General features: G+C 37.9%; 1 protein-coding gene across 2 annotated transcripts in view; it reads right to left on the bottom strand.

The window, feature by feature from the left end:
* Nucleotides 1-25,231, bottom strand: part of Btaf1 (B-TFIID TATA-box binding protein associated factor 1) — an 85,511-nt gene that overhangs the window by 12,698 nt on the left and 47,582 nt on the right. For both annotated transcript variants that reach the window (XM_050158104.1, XM_050158094.1), the window contains exons 17-34: nucleotides 24,708-24,850; nucleotides 23,840-24,014; nucleotides 22,225-22,428; nucleotides 19,084-19,510; nucleotides 18,024-18,214; nucleotides 15,288-15,441; nucleotides 14,813-14,922; nucleotides 13,620-13,821; nucleotides 10,950-11,098; nucleotides 9,133-9,285; nucleotides 8,850-8,971; nucleotides 8,596-8,763; nucleotides 7,062-7,139; nucleotides 6,445-6,574; nucleotides 3,355-3,496; nucleotides 3,149-3,279; nucleotides 1,329-1,454; nucleotides 531-683 (exon numbers count right to left, since the gene is read on the bottom strand). In XM_050158104.1, coding sequence (XP_050014061.1) covers nucleotides 531-683; nucleotides 1,329-1,454; nucleotides 3,149-3,279; nucleotides 3,355-3,496; nucleotides 6,445-6,574; nucleotides 7,062-7,139; nucleotides 8,596-8,763; nucleotides 8,850-8,971; nucleotides 9,133-9,285; nucleotides 10,950-11,098; nucleotides 13,620-13,821; nucleotides 14,813-14,922; nucleotides 15,288-15,441; nucleotides 18,024-18,214; nucleotides 19,084-19,510; nucleotides 22,225-22,428; nucleotides 23,840-24,014; nucleotides 24,708-24,850 — 2,958 coding nt within the window. The remainder of the gene's footprint in view (nucleotides 1-530; nucleotides 684-1,328; nucleotides 1,455-3,148; nucleotides 3,280-3,354; nucleotides 3,497-6,444; nucleotides 6,575-7,061; nucleotides 7,140-8,595; nucleotides 8,764-8,849; nucleotides 8,972-9,132; nucleotides 9,286-10,949; nucleotides 11,099-13,619; nucleotides 13,822-14,812; nucleotides 14,923-15,287; nucleotides 15,442-18,023; nucleotides 18,215-19,083; nucleotides 19,511-22,224; nucleotides 22,429-23,839; nucleotides 24,015-24,707; nucleotides 24,851-25,231) is intronic.

The following is a 25,231-nucleotide window of genomic DNA, read 5'->3' as shown; positions in this document are numbered from 1 at the left end:
ATTCCAGACCAGCCAAGGACTACATAAAGCCAGTTAAAAACACACACTGTAGGACTCCATGTACATGAAATAGTTCAAGAGGTCATCCTAGGAAAAGGTTAAGGACTGGAAAGGGAAGATGGGGACTGTTGGGTAGGCAGTGGTTTTGGGTTATAGAGAACTCGGGTGCTGGATGTAGTGACTGCTGTAGAACACTGTAATGTCAGAACTGCACAGTTAAAGTGACATGTGATTTTTTTAAAACTATATAAAAAAACTAGCTATGCTTGAATTTTACTGTACGCTATTTAACTATATGTGAAAAAAAATATTACAAAATGCCAGGCAGTGGTGGCACATGCCTTTAATCCCAACACTCTGGAGACAGAGGCAGGCAGATCTCTTGTGAGTTGGGGGGGGGGGTAAAAAAAAAGAAAAAAAAATAGTAAGCCAAATTTAAAATACAGCAAATGGTAAGTATATCAATAATCTTTGAAAACAGTAAATTTTTCTACTATCATAACTTATTTATTTATTATGAATAGACATACCTGTTTCAAAGCGGAGAGTTTAGGGGCATGCTGAATATCATGAAGTGAAGAATTCTGAACAGCCAGTTTTTCAGTAGTGCTCTTGAATTCTGGATGCTGAGGGGTTAAGACCAATGCTGGATGGTTGCACAGTTTACGTAAATATTGTAATGCCTTTAAAAGATGAAACACAACAACAACTTACGTAACTCCATCTTTTTCATACCACAATTGTTTGTATTTTTGTATCCTCTCTTTGCTATTCCATTTGTCTAGAAAATGCCCAGTCAGTGTTCAAGAACCAGTTCAGAGCTGGGCAAGTCGGTTCAGCCCACAAACCATTTTGCCACACCACATGCATGAGGACCAGACTTCAGATCCCCAGAACCCACATTAAAACACAAACAAATAAGTAAACTTTAAAGTCCAGTGAGCATAGTAATTCAGTGTATAGGAGAAGGATACAGGGATCTCCTAGTCAGATAAGCCTACAGCAAACTTTGAGACTCAGGAACAGAGTCTCAGAAAGGAGGGAGCAATCTAGAAAGATACCCAAGCTGGGTGTGGTAGGCGGCACCCGCCCTCAATTCCAACACTTGGGAGGCAGAGGCAGGTGAATCTCTGAGATTTATGTATACAGTGTTCTGTTTGCATGTATGTCCATATACCAGAAAAGGGCACCAGATCTCATTACAAATAGTTATGAGCCACCATGTGGTTGCTGAAGATTAAACTCAGTTAAGAGCCAGTGCTCTTAACCTCTGAGCCATCTCTTCAGTTCCCATTCTTTAATTTTTAAAAGTAGTTTATAACTTCTACCTGGAATACATGACCTGTAGCTTTAAGCTTTGGTTTCTCAGTTTCTTCTGAAAGTGCAGCTGAAGACACAGTCTCATCCACATCACACTTGGCACGAGACTTAGCAAAATCTTCATAAAGTTGAACCTGTGAAATTATGCCCAGGGAAACAGTATACATTTTAAAAAGTATTCAGATATATAAATGAAGGCAAATTATGACACCTATATCTCGTTATTAGTATTAGAGATCATCCACTCCCTCTTTTTAGGTTTCTTTAAATTTACAGAACATTTTTGTAAAAGATTAATGTGTTAAGTTTAGCTGCAAAGTATTAAATACACACACTCTTTAAATTTTTCCAACATTTAGGAAAATATATTAGCAATAAAAGGAAATCAGGCCGGGCGGTGGTAGCACACGCCTTTAATCCCAGCACTCAGGAGGCAGAGGCAGGCGGATCTGTGAGTTCGAGGTCAGCCTTGTCTTAACCACACTTAACTCTAATAGTGGGGTTAAGCAAGTTACTTCCTTTTTCTGAGTTTCGCTGTATTTGCAAAAAACGAGGCTTATATTTATACTACTGCTGTAAGGATGACAGCACCATGCATAGACAGGCTCTGGTTATAATAAAGATTGGCTTTTATGGCACACTCTGTCCCTTTTTGCTTCTCATAGTTTCAGTTACCGGTGGTCTAAAAATACTAATTATAAACTACAAAAATAAACAATTTATATCATGAAATCATGTGCCACTCTGTGTAATAAAACCCTATGCCATCCCATTCTGTCAGGGATATAAATCACCCTTTTGTAAGCACATCCATGTTCCATATGGCACCTGCTCATTAGTCATGTAGTCCCAATTCCAATAGGATCAACTGACATATACTCTATAATACCCGTGTTCAAGGAAGCCTTCTTCACTCAGCAACAGCTCCAAAGTACAAGAACAGTGAAGGTAGAAGTTTGGCTATGCCAAAGAAAAATCTTTAGCTTTAAGTGAAATGTTTTAATGAGAAAGAGGTGGTGGGTTTACGTGGTGATTTGGGGCCAGATTTCAGAGGATTATTTCCTCACACGTGGAGGGGAGAAGAACACTGGTCTCTATTTTAATCTACAGAATTCAGATCACTATCCATTATATTAGAGAAAATACAATTTTCCTTTGGAGGGAAATCCTCTAGTCTCCTCCACTAGAGTGAGGTGTGGTTCATGTAAATGCTACTGTTGTAGAATATTAAAGTGAGTTATATTTGTTTGTGCTCTGCAACAATTATTTAACAAGGTAAAGATATGTTTAATTCTATGAAGCTGTGATTCTTTGCCTGTCTAAAACAGCTGATGGTCTAATAAACAGATAAATGGCCAATAGCAGGGCAGGAAAAAGGACAGGTGGGGGCGGCAGGCAGAGAGAATAAATAGGAGGAGAAATCCGGGAGAAGAGGAAGGAGCAAGGAGAAGACACACGGGCCATCCACCCAGCCAGCCATGGAGTAAGAGTGAAAGATATACACAAGTAAGAAAAGGGAAAAGCTCACAGGCAAAAGGTAGACAGGATAATTTAAGATAGAAAAGCTGGCTAGAGAGAAGCATTCATTAGTAAAAATAAGCCTCTGCATGTGTGAATTTTTGGGTGCTGGGCCCCCGTAAGAGTAAAAAGAGCCAAAAAATAAAGAGTAATAAAACAACCAACAACACTCTACTATTAACAGCAAGATTTTAAAAAATCTAGCTAAAAAGACCGGGAAGAGTTTAATTTTCTATAAGGCATCTGATAAAACTTAAGGCTGTTCTACAAATAATATTCTATCAACCACAACAATGAGCAGATTCCTAACCTGGAGAGGGCTAAGAGTACAGTAATAGTCTTGAATAATTTTAGGTGGAAGATCCTGCAAGACATCTTCTTTCATTCTTCTCAAAAGGAATGGCAGGACTTGGCGGTGCAGTGCATCCATTGCAAGAACACCTGTCGAGTGAGAACAGCTTTAAGTGTTCAGAGTAAATCATACAACCATGAGGACTTACTGTAACTCCTTCTTACCTGCTTCTTGTTCTCGACTGGAGCTTCGTGCATCCCTACTCGCTAATATAGGTTTACCATATCGAGCAGCAAACTGGCGTTCAGTACCCAAAAATCCAGGCATAAGGAAATCAAACAGTGACCACAACTCCAAAACGTTGTTCTGAATATAAAAAAAATAACAATTATCTTTTCTTCAGTTTTGAAAATACCATATCCCATTACTTCTGGATCCTAATGTGCCTCCCCACTTTTTTCCTCTCCAGAAGCCTCCTCATCCAGCCCAGGCTCTGGTTCAGCATGGACAGCTGCTCTCTAACATGGACAGCCTTCTGATCCATAAGGCTCTGAAGAGCAGAAACCTATCTGACAGCTTCAAAGCCTAAACTATTAGAGTAGGAAAAAGGGAAAAAGTGTTAGCCTTTCAACTGGACAAAACCCCAAACCTTCTGATGTCTCAGTCAAGTACAAGCAGCATCCTGAAAACAAAACAAAACAAAAACTCCTAAAAGTCAGTGGGCATAGTGGTGTACAACTTTAATCCCAGATGGATCTCTGTGAGTTCAAGGTTAGCCTGGCTTTTAGAGTGAGTTCCATGACAGCCAGGCTACACAGAGAAACCTTATCTTGAAAAACCAGTTAATAATAATAAAACCCAAAAGTATTCCCCCTTTTTCCTTTTTTATAACTTGTAAATGCAGCTTTATTTCATTCACATGTTCTCTCTATTGCACTGCTGTGTGTTTTAACAAAACTATTCAGGAATGAAAATCTTCACATTCAGCATTACCAAATCAAGTGGTTCCAGACATAACCAGCATATGTTAATTTAATGACATTAATAATCCCAGGTATTTATTTTTGCTTCATTCTTCAATATTCTTTTGTTTCTGGACTGTGACCTCACAGGCTCCTTTGTACTCTCTGTATAAAGTATGTTTCATGATGGACACCTATCTGAAAGTCATCCCAGCCACAAGAAGCCAGTTCTTTCTAATCTAACTGGGGTTTTCAATTTCTTCTTTTATTATCAAGTTAAGATTCAACGTTGCTTCTTTCTGAAAACTGTAAGCCTGCTACTTCTCCTAGGTTTGGCTCTTTGGCTGACTTCTAAGTGCTAGATTATATGGTTCATTGGCATCATCTTTAGGAATTTGGAAGACAGGGCTGCTTTTGATTCTCTGCCACCCCAAATGTATGAACCCAATTTACAGAACCTTGACAATCAGAACTTTGCTTTCTCTAGAAGTTCTGAAAGCTCACAGTCCATTAATATCAGTCCACCTGTCCCCCAGCAGCAGCTGAACCTCACACAAGGCCTCCCTGTCCCGCTGCTACCAGAAGCTGTGCTAGCTCTCCTTCCTTTTAACGTGCTTTACAACACATACAAAACCAACTTTAGGCTACGGATTTAATCCAGAGATTACACTTGCCTGAAATCTTTGAGGCCCAGGTTTGATCCCCAACATAAAATAATGCCACCAAAAGCCAAAATCCCTAGTAAGCTTAGGAAAAATTGTAAATTAACAGCTTGTCTCTGATGATGAAAATATGCAGTGCTTACAAACTAGCCACAGTTTAACCCTCTGCACAGTGGCTCTCAACCTTCCAAATGCTGCAGCCCTTTAATACAGTTCATGTTGTGGTGACCCCCAATGATAAAATTATTTCATTGCTACTTCATAACTATAATTTTGCTTGTTATAAATTATAATATAAATATCTGATATGTAGGATATCTCATATGCAACCCTCAAAGGGGTTGAGACCTAGACCTATAGGTTGAAAACCACTACCTTAGATAAGCAGTGACTACAAAAAATAAATTCAAAATAAGAATTGTAAACCAAGCGTGGTGGCACAACCTTTTGATCCCAGCACTCCTGAGGCAGAAGCAGAGACACCTCTGAGTTTGAAGTCAGCCTGGTCTGCATAGGTAATTCCAGGACAGCCAGGGCTATGTTGAGAAACCCCGATGCAAAAAGACAAGAGACCACAACATCAGTTTTTAGAGCTAGAGAATATCCTTCTACCAACCGGAGAATGAGCAAGGTGCAAGGTGATCTTCCTACTAGAGATGGTCATCCAGGTAAGATATGAACAACTGCTGAATTTTCACACCTCTACTGTGGAGTGATTCATTTCTCAGTTGGTTCTAGATTTTCAGTGCTAAGCCAGATTGCTGAGTAATACTACTGAATTAGAATCAAATCTGTTACATACATCAAATGTTATTTACATAGCCTAAAATTAGAGTTTAAGCATAATCTTTAATAAAACTTGGCCAGTTTAAGAGGTAAGTAGATCTTTGATTTCAAGCCCACCTTGATCTACAAAGAGTGAGTTCTGGGCTAGTCACAGGTCTATAATGGCAGGGGGAAATAAGACACATTGTGAGGTAACTCAGTGGTAAAGCAAACTTGTTGTTCTTAAAGAGGACCCGGACTTAGTTCCCAACATCTCCATGTTGGCTTACAACAATATCACAGAATGTGACATCCTCTTCTGGTCTCTGTGGGCTCCTTATGCAGCGAGTACACAGCCAAAATACACACAACATTTAAAATTATAAATGTAAAATATCTTTAAAAGATTCATTATGAAAGGCCAAGTGTGGTCATGCACACTTGTAATCCCAATATTTAGGAAGCAAAGGCAGGAGGATTACAATGAATTTGAGACCAGCTTGGTCTTTCTCGTGGGCTGCAGACCAGTCAAGGATTACATAGTGAGATCCTGCCTTAAAAACAAGACAAAACCAAAACCAAAACGAACTCAAACTAAACCATACTTGCCCAGTTTAGCTACTACCATATGCCAAAAGAACCTTTATAAACACAATTTAACTCCTGGAAATTTTTTATTATCTTTATAAACTAAAAAACTTCTTGATTTACTGCTAAATGCCAGGGCACCTGGAAAATTTGTTTTTTGTTGTTGTTGTTTTTCGAGACAGGGTTTCTCTGTACCTTCGGAGCCTGTCCTGGAACTAGCTCTTATAGACCAGGCTGGCCTCAAACTCACAGAGATCCACTTGCCTCTGCCTTCTGAGTGCTGGGATTAAAGGCATGTGCCACCACTCCCTAGTTTGGTTTTGTTTTAAATTGTTACCTGGATTGGTGTTCCGGAAAGAATAATCCTATAGTTAGCAGTCAGCTGTTTTACTGCTTTTGACAATTTGGTTTTTCCGTTTTTTATGACATGGCCTTCATCAAGAATACAGTAGTTAAATTTAATATTTCTAAGAAAAAATAAATAAAAACTGTTATCTTTTCTTGTATATTGGGCATCATAGGAGCAATTTAGAAGCAGAATATTGGGCTCACAATTTCAATATCAAATTTTTATTTTTGAAATATTTATGAATTTTTTTCTTATTTTCGAAATAGAAATGTTTCACAGAAATAGAGGATACATACAAAAATATCTACAATTCTGATGTTGGCTAGATGCATGAATTTTATAAGGTGTACTTACACACATAGCCACAATTCAAAGCAAAACAGTATATTCCAGCAACCTGGGAATCTCTTTTGTGCTTTCTCCCAACTAAGTTTTTAAATTTAAATCAGCATGCATTTACTGTACAAAGTGATGGTTTGGCTGACATTTTCATATATGTACACCAAGTATGTCATTCATATTTAGCACCCACATGATCCTATCTTATCCTCCCTCCCTCTTACCTATCAACACTAAACTTTTCTAAAGAATATTTGAATTCTTACCTAAAAAAGTCTATGTCATTTCTCACAACATCATATGAAGCTACTATCAGATTATGCCTTTTTACTTGATGCTGCAACCTTTAAGAAAAATTAGAAAACAGAATTATTAATTTCTTAATACAATTTTATTTCATTTGTTTGGTTTTGTTTTATTTAAGACAGGGTCTTTCTGTGTAGCTTTGGCTGTCCTGGAACTTACTCTGTAGACTAGGCTGGTCTCTAACTCACATATCTGCCTGCCTCTGCCTCCAGGGTGCTGGAATTAAAGGTTAAATAAAGGCTAAAAGTGTGCACCACCAGCACCATCTTAATACAATTTTAATAGTGTAACTACAGCTACTGTTATAAAGTGCTTCAACCTGCCTAATGAGCATCTGTGTTTACTCTAGTTAACAGACCACATTATAATGCAAACCTGCCACCTGACTCAGAAAAACGATGAGCACCTAACTCAAAATATGGCCAACACTTTGTCAGTATCTTCTTTTGGGACACATTCCTTTACCACTCAGGCTAAGTCAAGCTTATCAATCGTATGTCCCCATAATGAACAAAGGGATGAAGCAACAGAACCAGGTTGAACTATTTACAAGATTTTATCCTCTGAACATGATTCGTAGCCAGTCTATCATGTTCAGTACTGACCTAGGAGAATGTGGGCTTGAGGCTGCCCAGGGCCATTTACCCACCAACTGTACAATGAAGTTAAGGAAATATCAATTCAACAAAATTATGTTTGGGAAGGAAGAACAAGACAGAGTACTCTAGTTGTTTCTAAAGCAATAATCCAGGCTTGAAATTCCAGGGAGTGAACTGATATTCCCTGTTTACTAAAGCAATTGAATTCTATCATTTACAAATTCATGAAAATGAGGAGACACTACAGAGTTGCTCTAGTACAAACATTTGAAATGCTTATGTTCAAATCCTCACTCTGTCCGCTTAAAAAACTTAAGGGCTCTTGGACCCAGAACCTCTATTTTATAATTCATTATCTCAGACAAGTACACCTTAGAGCAGTGGTTCTCAACAGTTAAGACAGCTCCCCATGCTGTGGTGACCTCCAACCATAAAATTATTTTGTTGCTACTTCGTAACTCTAATTTTGCTACTGTAATGAATCATAATATAAGTATCAGATATGTGACCCCTGAAGGGGTTGCAACCCTCAGGTTGAGAACCAGTGCCTTAGAGGGTGATTGTGAGTACACAATTGTTGAAACAACAATGGTATATCTACAACAGCCACTGTGGACCAAAAGTAAAAAAAATATTAAGTAGGAAAAAGGCAACAGAGAAACATGTAGAGAAAGGAGAAAAGAGCACGAGCAGAACGGACGTGATTGCTACTAGGTTCTCCCGGGAATACTGAGAACCACACCAGGTGGGACAGTGGCACAAGTCCTCCATTCCGGTGGGCTTCACTGACATCTTTGTAAAGCACCGCCTTCATTAAGCTGGATATCTATGGTTATAATCAGAGATAACTACAGTTCACTTCTGACAAATATTACTTTTTTTATACAGCTCTTACCTTATCCTTTCAGTAGGAGGGCCAGTATAATGCAATGGATTGAGATATTCTCTTGAGCAAAATTTACCTACTTCATCTACCCAGTGACCTGTTAACGTGGGTGGGCAAACCACCAAGGAAGGAAGTGGCATACATTCTGCCAATTTCGATCTTGCATATTCCTGGGCCCTTTACAAAAGAAAACAGTAATTAAGCAATTTGTTAACATTCATTAGGATTTAGAACCTTTATTTTGAAATAATATTTTAAATTACCTCTGACAATGATCTCCAGCTAGAATACAGATGGACTGTAATGTTTTTCCTAAGCCCATGTCATCACACAGAATTCCATGAAGCTTATATTTATTAAGAAAGGCTAACCAGTTCACACCATCCTAGGTTAGGTAGAGAAAAATTATAAATGTAAAAAGACCGTAAGAATTTTTTCTTGTAAAAGGTATTTGCATGGACCTATATCTTTCTATGAGCAAAAAAGCAATCAATACAGGACCTTCAATATTAAGGCTTTAATAAATCAGAACAAAGAGTAACCTACCTGCTGGTACTTCCTCAGCTCAGCATTGATTGGCACTGGAATCCTGTAATTTTCTAACTTCTTCCCATCTAATAATTGCTCTAAAAAGTGTCGCTCTTTTGCTTTCAACTGGATTAATTCTTCAGACATGTTTGGAGGGTCTGGAATGCCTGCCTGAAATGATTTTTAAAATGTATTAAAATTAGGCTGGCGATGGGCTAAGTAGCTCATTTCTTGAGAGCTTTACTAGCGTGAAAAAGCCCTGAGTTCAACCACGGCATTGTGTGAAACTATACTGTATAATCGTAACACTAAAGGTTGGAGGCAGAATTCAAGTTCATGCTCAGCTATGCAGAGTCTGAGGGCAGTCTGAGCTACATGAGATCTGTCTCAAACAGAAATATTGGCTAATACTTGTTCTGTGGGTAGGTGTGAGGGGAACACACAGTCGAATAAGGTCTTACTATGTTTTCCAAAGGTCTTGATCTTACTAGATGTTCCATGCCGTTTACTTAATTTCTCATTCTAAAATGTTATCAAAATAATTTCAGTTTTACCAAGACAAACATACACACAGAAAAAAGCAATTAAAAATAATATAAAGATTTGAGGGTGAACAAATCTAAAGATTTTGAAAGATGTTAAAAGTGTTTGAATTAGACAAAGACAATATACTTTGGTATTTTAAAGAACACGATTAGGACTTTATTTGCAACAAGTACTAATAAAGAAACAATGATATATAATCTAATTTACATTCCATGCTTTTGAAAACTATCAGTTTCATACTGTCCTGATATCCTCAGGTATTGAATCTCAAAATACGGTATGGGTTTAGGAGGAGCACCAAACGGTCTAATGTCATTTATAACTCCACAGCAAGCTCCACTGAGGAAGGCCTTTGCTAGGCTGGTGAAAATGGAAGAGCTATTAAGTCTAATCCTTGAGCAATAAACAAAATGCAGCTATATACAAAACTCTTCCTTTTCAAAATATGGGCGGGGTGGGAAGGGGAAGAGAAACACTTAGAGACTATTAACTGTGTGCTAAACTAGCCCTATTTTTCCCCCTAAAAATTTAAACACATCAGTATTCTTTCACATACTGTGATGTTCATAGACATACGCTGACTGTATCCAAACTTATGTTTCAATATTGATTTGACAGATTGTGTGCACACATGCAATGCACATGCTCCTGTATGCGCACATGCATGAAAGCCAAAGGAAGAAAACAGATATCCGGCTCTATCACTCTCCAGCACCATCCCTTCAAACAGTCTCTCTCTTACAGAACCTAGAGCCAGGCTGGGAGCCAGCAGTGACAGGAGTGACAGGCATGCGTGGTCACATCATCTCAGGTCCTCAGACTTGTACAGGAAGCACTTTTACCCACTGAGTAATCTCAGCTCATCATACTCTCGATATAAATATTTATGAGCTGGTGGTGTAGCTAACTGTTGGAACACTTGCCTGCCATGTACAAGACTCTACATTCCATTTCTGGTACCATAAACATTTTTATTATAAAATATTTATAATGAACAACTCTGGATCATCACATAATTGTTATTCTTTTAAACCAATTTTACTCATGGAGATATAAGATACACATTAACACAGCAGGGCTGTTTTGTGTTTACGTGTTTGTTTGGGGGAAGGGATACATTATGGTCCTTTAAACTGAGTGAGGTATTATCATAAAAGGACAGACCTGAATTCAATCCTCTGACCTTCACAGGCACATGCACCCCCAGCCAAAATAAATGTTTAAAAATAGTTGTTGTTGTTATGTTATAGAACACACTGTATTTGTGAACCAAAATCTCTTCAACTTACCTCGAGTGGCATCAGTCTAATTAATGTTGCAAAGCACTGAGTAGCCATGAACCTCACACTGTCTGTCTGGTCACTCATTCTTCCCAACACAGGAACAACTAAAAGGACAATATATGGAACAATACCAACATCCAACTGTTCCATAACACCTGAGTAAGCTGTTAAGGAAATTTCAAGATAGTTCCCAGGTAATGTCTTCACATATTAGTATACCAAGATTGTAATTTCAGTATTAAAAAAAACCTCATTTTCACACATGTACATAATATATCCTGACCGTTTTGTTTCTTATGGCTTTCTGAAACAGGGTATCCTATAAGCCTAAAATGGCTTTGAACTCTTAATCCTCTTGCCTCATCCTCTTGAATGCTGGGATTACAGATGTATACCATCCTGCCAGGCTCAAGATTATGACTTCTGTTACAAATTATAACCATATTTACAGGCTGGTGCTCTTTTAAAAACATTATCTAACTACTGTAAGTAAAAATATAAAATTGCTCCAGAAACAGATGCAAGCAGATACAGAGATCCACAACTAATCACTGGGCTGAGCTCCAGGCATAGAGAGAGGCGAGCGATAATATGAACAAATGGGTCAAGATCATGATAGGAAACCCACAGAATCAGCTGACCTGATTGACAACTGACTCCTGACTGACAACGGAAGAACCTGCATGGGACAGAACTAGGCTCCTAAATACAGGTTGTAGTAGAAGACCTCTTGTTTGCTGTAGGCTGCTCAGCCCTGAAATAACCACACAGAAACTGTATTATTAATTAAATCACTGCTTGGCCCATTAGCTCTAGTTTTTTGCTGGCTATCTTTTTTTTTTTGGGGGGGGGGGTTTGAGACAGGGTTTCTCCGTAGCTTTTGGTTCCTGTCCTGGAACTAGCTCTTGTAGACCAGGCTGTCCTCGAACTCACAGAGATCCGCCTGCCTCTGCCTCCTGAGTGCTGGGATTAAAGGTGTGTGCCACCTGCCCAACCTGTTGGCTAACTCTTACATCTTAACCCACTTCTATTAATCTGTGGATGGCCACGTGGCTGTGGCTTACCGGCAAGGTTCAGTGCCCTACTCGGCTCTCTCTTCTTCCAGCATTCAGTTTAGTTTTCCCTGCATACCTCTAGTCTGCTCTGTACAGGCCCAAGACAGTTTCTTTATTAACCAATGGTATTCACAGCATACAGAGGGGAGTCCCACATCACCATGTGACAACAGTGTGGCTTGTGCCACTGGCAGTGGGACCAGGATATAACTCTAAGGCATGAACTGACTTTGTAGAGCCCATTCTCTATGGAGAGATACCATGCTCAGTCTAGGTACCAGGGGTAGGGGACAGGAGGGGGAGGTGCAGATATGACACACAATTTCCTCGGCCCTGCCTCAATGAGGGGATGAACAGTCCTGGCTCACTTCTGGGGGGGTGAAGTGGGGGGTGGTGTCTTAATCTCTCTGATGAGCAGATGGGAAGAAGGGTGAGCAGGAAGAAAAGAACTGAGATTGGTATGTTTAAAAAAAAAAAGGAAATATTTGGTCGCACCCATAACCATCATCATGCCATTATTGCATAAGCATCTTGGCAAGACTGTTGGTAACCCAAAATTCTGCTTGCTGGATGATGTCTACTGCACTCATGAATTCACAAAACCCCTGGTTGATCTCAAACTGGTAGCTATCCTATCCCAACCTCCTCAATTTTTAGGCATGCACAACCACTCCTGGCTTAATCACTGGCATCATCAACAAACTTTACATTCTTAAAAACTGACTTCTGGGTCAGCCAGGCGGTCACTGAGCAATCTCTCCAGCATGTATGTATGTATGTATGTATGTATGTATGTATGTATGTATGTATGTATGTATGTATGTATATGTGTATGTGTGTGTGTGTGTGTATAAAATTATGGTTTTGTCTGAAGGTAAATGGAGAAAATTTTATTAAGAACTTACTAAATATGTCCCTAGGATATCCATTCAGAATAACAGAATCACACTAAAAGTAGGGAGTACAATTCAGTGCCACACTAAGATTAATTCCGATTCCGCCAGTAGCATAAGAATCATGGCCTGCATAGACTGCACCTAATCCTGTGGCTATGAAAATTCTGAACTAGGTTTCTACTGATCTGGCCTGATCCACCTTTCTTGCTTTGATACATGGGGCTGACAGATTCTGAATCAAACAATGGCTGCTGTGTCCTTAAAAAGAGCTTGCAGTACATCTCTAGATTTAGTATATTTCAGTATAAAGCAAAAGTTTACATGATCTCAAGAGAAACCAGCTGAATTATCTTACTATTTTAATCATATTCCCCTAAAAAAAAAAAAACATAGTTTGGAAACATTTAAGGTAAATATAACCGACCTAGTATTTAATTATTACTATTGAAACATAAGACAAATAGATCAGTTACTAGTTTAAAATTACATAAAGTCGCTACGCTTATTAAAAAGCTACCCATCTGAAGCAATTTTTTAATTTTATATGAAATTTTAATAAAACATAATCATAATAAATCACAATAAAATGTAAAATACTTCAAAATAAAATGTAGAAAGTTGTCATTTTGTAATAAATGAGATTAAGTGTATTTTAAAATGAGTGAACCTTTGAGTTAATCTTCAATATGAATAAAATTTTTCAAGTTTGGCAAAATAAAGGATACAGGCAAGTGCTTCAATTGCACCTTCTTGTTTGACATTGTCATCAATTGCTCCCAGCCATGGGAGTACCTTCTCTAAAAAAATGTTCATTGTTTCCATGGTAGCTATTTTGCTCATGACACCTATGCAGCGAGCTGCCATGTGCCTCACTGCAGTGCTGGGGTACTGAAGGCACATATACAAATGAGGCAAATGCTGGACCAGCTAAAACAAAAACAAAACAGCGATTACAATACTTATTAGGGAATAATTACAAAGTTTGGCATTCCTGATTTTGTTCCTGATAATGTTGCCAGCATTATGATCGCAACAGCATCTCATCTTAAATGTCCACTGCATAGAACATTATGATAGCCAAGCAACTGTTCAACAGTGAGGCCAGCCTCACATTTCAGTTGAGTACAGGGTGGATAAAGATAGAATTCTTTTTTTATTAATATAAGAAGATGGGGAGAGCTTTCCAAGATGGGGACTTGCTTTTGTTCAGGCTGGCCTCAAATTTCTGTATGCAGACTTCTACCGAATGTCCCAATAAACTGGGAAACAGACATGGCCAGTAGGACTTAGCAGAAATTTGTAATAAGTAAAAGGACATACTTTTATTCTTAACTGCTATCGCCCAGATTCACTTTTATAAAACTTATTTTAATGTTACAGTTATAGAAAAGTAAAGCTAAAACTGTTACAATACAATAAATTGCAAAGAGTCTCCGCAATGTAGATATATGGAAAGATTTTTTTTTTTAACCAAGTAATTTTTTACTCTCCTCTTCCCTCTGCAAACTCTTCTGGTAGAAGTATAATAGTAAAAATCAAGCCAAAGCCAAAGCCTCACACCAGTGACCAGCTGTATCTTAGAACATGATCACCTGCTCATCCTGAAAAGGCATCCCTCTGCCCGAGCTCTTCCTTGAGTGGAGCTCTACCTACTGTTGGTCTCAACAGCCTACAATTTTCTTTCTCTTTGCTCTTCACCTTTCCTTTAGAACCTTTCCACAATGCTTGAGTTTCCAAATTGGGTTTTCTATCACCCTGTACCAATAAGGAAGAATCTAGTTATACTGTATTTTTTTTAATTCCATTAATGCAAAAGGACTAACTGGTACTTTTCAAGGAGGAACTTGTATTTTCAAGTGTTAAGTTATCTAACATGACCATCTGTTTCATCTGAAGAAGCACCACACACATTAATTACCAAGGAATGAAGCGCAGAATCCATCGAAGCTGCTGCTATTTCAAAAACCTGCAGGGAATTTACCAATTCTTGAGCAGGACCATCACCTCTTTCCAGGAGGGACTTTCCATCTGTTCAAATAAAAGTTATATCACTTTTAAAATAATTTTCAAAATCTAGAGACCACAAAAAATATTAGTACTCTCTGAGCTGGTATGTATACAAGTGTCAACAAAGCTTTTTGTATGAAAAATAAAGTGACTTTAAGTGCTGTAAGTTGCACTTATAGCAACCAAACAGATTTAAGGTAATAATCCACTTCAAATCTATTGTTAAATATATAAAAAGGGAAAGCATATAGAATAACATGAAAGTCACAAGTCTTCCATTTTAAAACTTACCTACTGGTTTAAGATAAATAGAGATAAACACATTTCTTTTAAAAGGATATATAAAATATACTGAAAAACCAGAACTGATTAAAATGAACACATACCGAAATTATTTAGGTCAATCATAGCCTTCAATGGGCCAACCATAGCATCCCAAAGATGTGGCAACTTCACTGCCATTTCAGCACCAAAATGCTTCACTATAGTTGTTAACGCAAATTCAGCTCCTCTCCGCTGTACCAGGAAAGGCTTCTGACCCTACAGCCCAATGTTAGTTCAAAGAAGAATTTTAGAAAAAAAGCATTATGCGTTAAAATTTTAATCAAAAGGATTTCAAAGTCACCCTCTAAACACCGAGAATACTGCTGCTAGTCAATGAAGCAGTTACTAGATGGTACTTAGTAGCATTACAAGCATCTTCCAATAATTGGTTCCATGTGGGCCTAAAACTCATAACTGGATTTTTTTAAATGTTATTGTTTAAAATAGGAATAAAATAAGAAATAAAAGGACACATGACTTCTAGAGACAGTCACCAGTGGCATTTTTTTTAGTGTTCCTTGCCCCAAAGAAACAGCAGTCTCAGAGATGAAACCATCTATTTTCCTCTTCCCACCCCACCACACACAGGGTTTGTATGGCCCCTGGCTGTCCTGGAACTCACTTGTAGACCAGGATGACCTCAAATTCAAGCGATCCACCCATCTCTGCCTCCTGTGTTGGGATTACAGGTATGTGCCCACTCAAAACCATCTATTCTTTTTTTTTTTTTTTTTTAATTTTCTGAGATACGGTTTTTCTGTGTAGCTTTGGTGCCTGTTCTGGAACTCGCTTTGTAGACCAGGATGGCCTCAAACTCACAGAGATCCACCTGCCTCTGCCTCCCAAGGTGTGTGCCACCACTGCCCAGCTTCTTATTTAAAATCATCCAGGGAGATGGACATGTTTTTGCTAATCCCAAGGGTTATACTTTTTTATTTATTTAGAGTCATAAAACTGGCTTCTCTCAAAGAATACAGAGTTTTAAATTAAAGTGGAAAAGATACGCAGAGCACGGTGGCACACTCAGGAGGCTGAGGTAAACTAAGAGCTTGAGGCTGGCCTGGACCACACCAAAAAGGACAAAAGGAAGTCAGGTGGTGGTGCCGCACACCTTCAATCCCAGCACTCAGAAGGCAGAGGCAGAGGCAGGTGGATCTCTGAGAGCTCTAAGTCCGGATGATTTACAAAGGGACCTCAAGGACAATTGGAACTATTATACAGAGAAACTCTATCAGAAAAACCAAAAAGGGAAAAAAAAAAAAAAAAGAGCTGGAAGAATCAAATCATGAAAATAATGGAGAGAGATAATCAGTGAAATAGATTTATAAAATGGATACTGATTTTAATCCGAAACTTATCCACAGCCCCCATTTTACGAAAACAATCTTTTTAGTATTAACAGTTTATTGTGGTGTCCAAGTCTTACAATCACCCCACTGCTAATATGCTCCTGTGAGGGCTGTGGCTATGACTTAGTACAAAGCATTTGCCTACATTCCCTGCCCTGCAATACTATCTGCACTCTTGTTCATTCATTACAGGTATTTACCACCACACCCAGCCTAAAGACCTTTCTGAAATACTGGTTATAGGCCAGGGATGTTGTTCAGTTAGCACAGTGCTTGCCCAGCATGCTAAGGCCCTGAGTTTCATCCCCAGTACTGACTAGACAAATAGCCCAAGTGTGGTGGCACACGGGAAGTGCACAGGAGGATGAGGTGTTCGGTGTCATCCCTGGCTACATCATTATGTTTTCAGTCAGCCTGAAATACCTGAGACAGATGCATAAACACACACAGAGGATAATTTTCAGTAGTTTATAACAGAATAGGATGGAAAATTCATATAAATCATTACAAATAGGAAGCATCTTTAGAGCAGATCTCATTATACTGATATGCCATTATAATCAGAGATGAAAGTATTTCATAGTGAAGCGACTAGCTGTTTATAGGAAAATTAGATTTTGTTCCTTACCCTGGGAAAACACATCTAATATAAAACCTGGTTGACTAACAGTAGGTGTTAATATGAAATTTTTCTCAGAATATCACTAGGAATTCTTGGCACTGATAGGATAAAGAAAGATTAGTCGCCACTGCCATTTAATATGATCTTTGCAGCCAATGCACTGAGTGTGAGTTGGCTTACATTTATGAATAGTTTATGTACCTACAATAAAAAAGGGTAGCTACCAAGCAAGCTAAGTTATTATAAATTAGAAGAGAAATAAGAAATTTAAAAATTAAATTAAATTTTCTGGTAATACTGCTAAAATATTTTAAAAAGACGTAATGGCATTTCCCTTGTATTTTAATAAACAAAGCTTTCCTGGAGATCGGGAAAGTAAAACAGCCACACCGGCCAGACTTACAGACCAGCCAGCAATGACACACACCTTTAATTCCAGTACCCACAACACACACCTTTAATCCTAGTAGCCACACTAATGGCCATAGAAACCCGGTGGTGCATGCCTTTAATCCCAGCCCGAGAGGATTATAAAACGTGAGGAGACAGCTCTCAGTCTCATTCTGAGATTCCTGGAGGCAGGATCACCATTTTGGACTGAGGTCGCGGTGAGAGCCAGTGGCTAATTGCTTCGCTTTTCAGATCTTCAAGTCGAACCCCAGTTTCTAACTCTGAGTTTTTATTAATCGTGCTTCAAAAAGCTATCAATTCACTTGTAAGCACAAAAATACAATTCTGACAGCTAATAAGACAACTTGGTTCTTCATCTAGAAACTAAATATTTAAAGAGTACAAGCTTTCAGAAAGGGAGAAAAAAAACCTTTTACCTCATCAAGTTCAACCAGGACATTCCCACTACTCCCCGCAGGCAGCTCTGCGATCTGAGCTTTGATTGCTTTGGGGATAGGACCTCGCCTGCTTGTGATAGCAAAAGCTGCTTTCTGATGCCGATAGAGTGTAATGATACCTCTGTGTTTGGTGACAGTATGGTGCATCCCATCTTTTTCTGAGTTGGAGCCTAATAAAGAAAATATCCATTTAATCAAAATATAGATGAGAAAATGCTTCCTGCTCCTAAAGAGACATAATGTAATTTTAAACTGAGCAAGACCTCAATTTTTATAGAGGATGTTGTCATTAGACAATGAAATGGTAACAAAGTTGTCTACTTGAATTAAAATTTATATAGAAGCTGGGCGGTGGTGGTGCATGCCTTTAATCCCAGCAATCAGGATACAAGAGGCAGGCCGATCTGAGTTTGAGGTCACCCTGATCTACAGAGTGAGTTCCAGGACAAGTACAGAACTTTCTTCCTTCTCATTTGTTTTTTAAAGTTGTAAGTCTATTACATTGTGTATAATTTAGGTTTTCTAAAATCTTACTGATTAAAAAATCATAAGACTCAGTCATATGACTACACCAGTGTTAGTCTTATTTCTGAAATCATCTTAATGAAAGAACTGTTTTCCATATAAATTTTCTACATGAGAATAGAAAACTTGCTTATTTGGCATTATTAAACAGACTTCACTTACATCATATCACGGCACTAAATTAAGGAACCAAATTATTAACATTTGATTTAACTAGTTTTCTAGCCTAGTATAAGAAGCCATACAATGACTTTAAAGATTAAGGAAGGATGAACACAGGTTCAGCTGACTTACATCACTTCTTATATGTACAGCTAATTTGCATATAAGAGGGCTGATTGACTGGCAAATACACATACTTAAAAGACAACTTCTTTGTTCATGGAGAATAGGAAACGGGGGCTAGGCTCTAAAAGGAACTCCATTTATGCTTAAATTATAACTATAATTTAATGGTAAAACAAACTTAAATGGTCAATTCCTTCTCTGTGCAAATAAAGGTTTAGATATATACCTTTAGAATTTTCCTGGCCACTCTGTGTTGGTACTGGACATGTTACACAGGGAGTGAGGTATGGGTCCACACAAAGAGAGCTACAGAGGTTTTTAATAATTTTTGAATTAGGACATGGTGTCCTTGCTGTACACTGCTGAAGAAGCTTAGCTATGCACTGAGCAGCATAGTTCTGTACTAGCGTATTCTCTTCTTTTTTAATTGTTTCCATTAGTGGTTTTATGATAGGATTTAACTTCTCCGGAAGTTGCTGCAAGCTCACAACTGCACATGCAGCAAAAGTATGCACTCTCAACTGCAACACTTGCCACTCTTGGTTCGTCTCTGCAACTGTCATTTGGACCTGATGGCGTTTACTATCTAACTGCTGTAACACTTGAGGATTTAGATCAAAAGTTGATGTGACTTCATTAAAAACAGTAGTTACCTAATAAAAAAAAAGAAAAAACGAAAAATCATTAATTACAACAACTCCAGGTAGACTCGAAAATCCTAAATGGCAGTTTTCTCTTTCATTTGTCTCCCATAGTATCAAGATTTGCTGTAATATTGAGTAAGCTTAAGAAAGGGGACAGTCTCTTAAGAGAAATAAAATTACTATTAAATATATCAAATTTCCCCTAACTGGTAAAATATGAAAGATACAGGCAAATACAAACTGTTAGTTTGAGGAATATCAAAATTTACAAACTACTTCTCTACTCCAGAAACAACAGTGAACAGATGCAGTGACCACTGTAGAAGGCCCAATACCATTGTGACAGAGTACATTAAAAGACTGTTCTTCATCATTTTAACTTTATTAAGATATAATTCCTGTACCATAAGTTAACTCATGTGAAGTAAATAATTCAGTAGTTTATTCTTTGTTCTTTTTTGGGAGACTGGTCTTACCATACTGTCCCAGATGACCTCAAACTCCAAGGCTTAAGGGTTCTCCCAACCTCAGTTTACCAAGTCTCAAATAGCTGGGACCACAGACACATGACATCCTGCCTAGTTTTTTTTGTTTGAGACAAGGTTTCTCTGTAGTTTAGAGCCTAGTTTTAAAAGAATAGTTTGTGCGTTATTGGTATGTCTTTGCTTAAAGAAAATGTGAGGAAGTAGAAAGCAGGCTATTTTCCAAAGAATTGAAAAGGATTCAAGAAGCAAGCTAACCCAAGGAAGAAGAGGAACTCAGAGAAATGAGGAACGTACACTAGGTAACAAAAGTAAGAAAAAAAAAACTGTAGAGGAAGGAACACGCACTTGTTCATTTGTTTGTTTTGAGATAGTCTCCTAGGCTCAGACTGGCCTTGAACTTGAGATTCTCCTGCTTTACTCTCCCAAAGGCTGGGATTAGAGGAATACCAACACTTCTGGCTAGAAATAGAGGAGGGGTGTGACAGAGAGGCCCTAAAAGACTATATAAACCTAGCACAATCACACAGGCTATATGGATAAGGAAATGCCAAAAGGCTTAGAAAAGAACCTGGAACTAGGCATAATGTAAGAAAGTCTTTGATTGGGCTGTAATAATAAAAAAGAAAAAAAAGGGATAAAGGGCAAACACATGAGTCTTTCTAAAAGAAAATGCTGACAACTCTCCAAATATGGATAAAAGAATCATTTTTCTATTAAAAACCTCAGGTCAACTAATATAAAAATGGCAGCAAAAAAATTAAAGTAGAACTGCCTAAATATAAAAGATTGGAGACTGGAGAGTTGGCTCAGTGGTTAAGAGAATTGTTGCTCTTGCAGAAGAACCAGGTTCAATTTCTAGCACCCTCATGAAGGTTCATACCCACTGTAACTCCAGTTCCAGGGGATGACACTCACATAAGTATACATGAAGGCAAAACTACCAATGCATATAAAATGAAATTTAAATACATATATATATATAAATAAAGCCAAACATCTCTTATAGCTCAGCAATTCTACTATATTTATCTAAGAAAAATCTAACTATATATTAAAAATTTATATAATAATGGTTGAAAAACATTTATAGCATCTTTATTCACAATAGCCAAAAATTAAGAACAGGACATGTTTTATAAAGAGGCAAATGGCTGGCATTAGCTGTGGTAAACTCAGCAACAAAAATAATATGCAAGACACAATAAATTCGAAAATTTCATGGCCTAAAATCCTTATACCAAATGGCATAATATATGGTATCATTTATACAGAATTATAGAATGCACAAGTAAATTAGTAACAGACCGGTCAGAGTAACTGTTATTGGGAGGAAGGAGAAGAAAGGATAGGCTTGGAAACAGTGCTGTTCTCTATCTTGATTGCATTTGTGTTTCTCTGGTTTATGTATCTGTGAAAAATCCGTATTGGTCCACTTTAGATCTATGTCTTCACCTAACATGTACAAATATCTGTATTTACTTAGAAATGTTAGGAAATCATCAGATGAACTGGTGATTGGAAAAATGGAGATATTTTTAAGTACATGTATAATATAATGAACTTGGTAAACTGTTAACTGCAAAATCTAACCACTAGGTATGGGTGTTGTTATTCTAAATGCTAAGTACATGAGCAGTTTTATGTAACACTTTTGCTTCTATATGTTCGAATGTTTTCATCTTACACCAAGAAAAATACGTGAGAAATCATAGAAGTAGTTTTCCCCTTGTACCAAAGTTTTATGATGTACTCAAAAATGACAAAACTTCACAAGTTTTCTAGTAAGGTGTATTAAATAAGCTGTAGAAGCAGTTTTCCCATCTACCAAAACCTTATGATACACCAATAAGTAACAACAAAACTTGGCAAGTTTTCCAGTAAGATGTGTTGAATAGTTCTCTGTCCTATAATTTCAAGAAATTGAGTCCAATGAAATAATCTTTCTACAGAACAGGATGGAAGATAGCATTTCACAAACAGATTCAACATATGGGTGCGCTTCTGTGGTGACACAGCACGGCACATTTCCAATCTTTATTTCATGGCGTAAAATTAAGAAAATCACTTCTAGCCAGCCTTTAACCCAAGCACCCAGAAGGCAGAGGCAGACAAATCTCTGTGAGTTCGAGGCCACCTGGTCTGCAAGAGCTAGTTCCAGGACAGGCTCCAAAGCGACAGAGAAACCCTGTCTGGAAAAAAGAATAAATAAAATTTTTAAAAAGGTACTTCTTTACTCACCAGGTCATTAGCTTGATCTATTGTTAAAACATTGTTGTTTATTCTATTACCAACTTCAATATGTGCATCAGCTAGTGATGATATAAACTGTTTACATTCATTCTGCATTCTTGTGAATGGAACAGCAATTTCATCATAATACAAATGTTCTGAAAGGATATCAAGTAAACGTGGCTGCACAGCTAGGGTAACAGCTTTACACTCCTAAAATACAACAGATAACAAGATTCAGGAAAAATATAGAAATATAATGGTAGAGATGTTTAAATCTTGACTTTAGACAACCAAAGACTACATTGCCACTGATTTTGAATCTATAGTCTGATACCTTTCAGAACAGTTATTTACACAAAGAAAAAATATTACATCAAAACTGCTCTTAAAATTTAATATGACTACAGGACATGCACATGTAACCACTATAATTGCATTTAATTTTCAACCTAATTATTCTTAGTGTACTCTGAATTTATTCAAAATATGCATATAAATAAATGAGCAAATAAACAAACAAACAAATAAATAGAGCAGACATTTAGAAGTATATTACTATAAACACCAGTCAGAAAACAATCTGGCATGCACTAAAAATATTATTCAAAATTTGATATTAGATATCTTTAAAGGTTCAACCACAGCTTCACATGCTGTATTGTAAAAATGGATATAATTTAAAAGCTACTTACCTGCCCCCAAATTTAACTAACCCTTCCCACTTTCTCTGGTTGTTGCCTGCCCCAACAAGAGGGGGAATGGCCTCAGTGGTGAGCCATGAGGGGTTCTGTGGGATCTGGGTGATCAGCCTGGGCTTCACAGAGTAAATCCAGAGAAGCTCTGTGAGGGTCCAGAAACCGAACTGTCAACACTTGCTGCTGAGTCTGAGAGGCACAAAAACACAGCATCACTGCCTCTCCAGCACATGGAGTCCTGACAACAAAACAGATAAGCTTTGCTTCTTTCCAGAGGCAAAGTAGGGTCTCAATTGCAATAAAGCAAGGTTCAATTACTTTTAGACACAGCTTTGACAAACTGCTAAGAGGCAGTAACAAGCAACTCTCACAGCAAGTGCAGACAGTTAAATTTCCAGAAATAAATCTTACATAAAATCATACATCTTATAGAAGTTTAAAGTTAAAGAGACTAGAAGGGAAGTTGGCTCATCTAGAAATGAAGATTTGAGTTTAAATGTAGAGATCTCTTTTCTTGTGACTACAACTTCTGCCTTTGTTACTATCCATACAGACAGAGCTCCAAAAACACAACACACTGAAAATGTGCTGCCTGAAAGTAATGACCAACTGGATCACACAGTCAGGCGCTGGCCTGCTTCTTTATACACACAGAAGTCTTAACAGGGAGCTTTGTAACAGACTGTAGGGATGGACAGATACTATATGAACATAGCATAGCAGTCTCAGGTATGAATGGGGTGCTAAAAAAAAGTTAAACAGATGACAAATAATGTTCAATATGATATGGAATATTTTCCCATAACTGCTAGATTTTCATAAAGAAATTGCTTCTACTTTTATATCCTAAGTTATAAATAGTCCTAAATACTAATGGAAATTGGTCTCACTAAATCTGCCTTCATTACTTTAGGAATATACCTTACCTTTTGTAAAGCGGCCCATTCACATATCACTAATGCAACACTAATTCTCTGTAAAGCAGATTTGGAGTTCAAATGGAATAGAAGTAACTGGCCAAGGGATTCTGCTGGTTTAATTTCTTGGTTTACCATATTTACACCTGGATCACAAATACAGCAACAAAGTGCTCCTAACAACCTAAAAGAGAGGGAAAGACCATACTATAAAAATTACTTGAAGAAAAATTTCTCTTACTAAAGTTATACATTTCCCCATAAAACTATAACTTATCTTCTAGCTTATTTTCATGAAGAGAGGAGATAGTTCATTTTTGTTTTTGATACAGGTCTAACATAATTCAAGTTGGTTCTCTACTCTCTACATCACTGAGGATAACTCTGAATCCCTGTTCCCCTTCCCTTCACCTCTGAAGGGACAATGTGGGTGTGCACCACCACACTGTTTAGGTGCTATCTGGGGTCAAATCCAGAGCCTGGGACATGCTAAACAAACATTCTTCTAACAAAACTACACCCCAATCCCTCATTTAAAAAAAAAAAAAAAAAAAAAAAAAAAAAAAAAAACAGGGTTTCTCTGTGTAACAGCCCTGGCTGTCCTGGAACTCTCTTTGCAGACCAGGCTGGCCTCATACTCACAGAAACCCACCTGCCTCTCAAGTGTTGGCATTAAAGGCATGGGCTACCACCACCCAACCACCTATTTTTAAAGCTTCAAAAACTTAAAAATGCTTATTTGCTTTAATTTTTCTTAGATAACTAGTATAAAGGAAGAACAACTGGCAGATATGAAAAAAAAAATCTTTTGGTTAAATGTTATAGCTATTAGCCACAATTTTCAAACTATGATACTCGACACTTGATGAATACTCACTTAGCTGCCATCATCCTGGCCCGCATAACTACAAAATCCCTCGTAGCTGGGTCTTCCATGATGGTGTCTGCACCTGCAATGTACTCCTGAAGCACTTCCTTATTCTGGATTTGGCCTTGCCGTATCTTACCACCTGTTTTTTCCTAGAGGAAAAGCAGGAAGGAAAAGCAATAATTAAAGATTAAGCAATAAAATTTTACTAGAAACAACAAAGCTAGTAAAATGTAGTTCTTTTCATAAAATTCTAAGGGCTCGCACACACCTTTAATACCAGCACTCGGGAGGCAGAGGCAGGCGAATCTCCATGAGTTCGAAGCCAGCCTGGTCTACAAGAGCTAGCTAGTTCCAGGACAGGCTTCAGAGCTACACAGAGAAACCCTGTCTCAGAAAAACAAAAACAAAACAAAACAAATTCTAAGGGTGCCAGGAGGTGCTGGTGCACTCCTTTCATCCCAGCACTTGGGAGGCAGAGGTAGACAGGTCTCTAAATTTGAGGCCAGCCTGGTCTACAAGAGATGGTTCCA

The sequence above is a fragment of the Alexandromys fortis genome, unplaced genomic scaffold (genome assembly GCF_014885135.2).
Source record: "Alexandromys fortis isolate MF-2015 unplaced genomic scaffold, M_Fortis_MF-2015_v1.1 scaffold_10, whole genome shotgun sequence".
NCBI lineage: Eukaryota > Metazoa > Chordata > Mammalia > Rodentia > Cricetidae > Alexandromys > Alexandromys fortis.
This window is presented reverse-complemented; position numbering and strand designations above follow the sequence as displayed.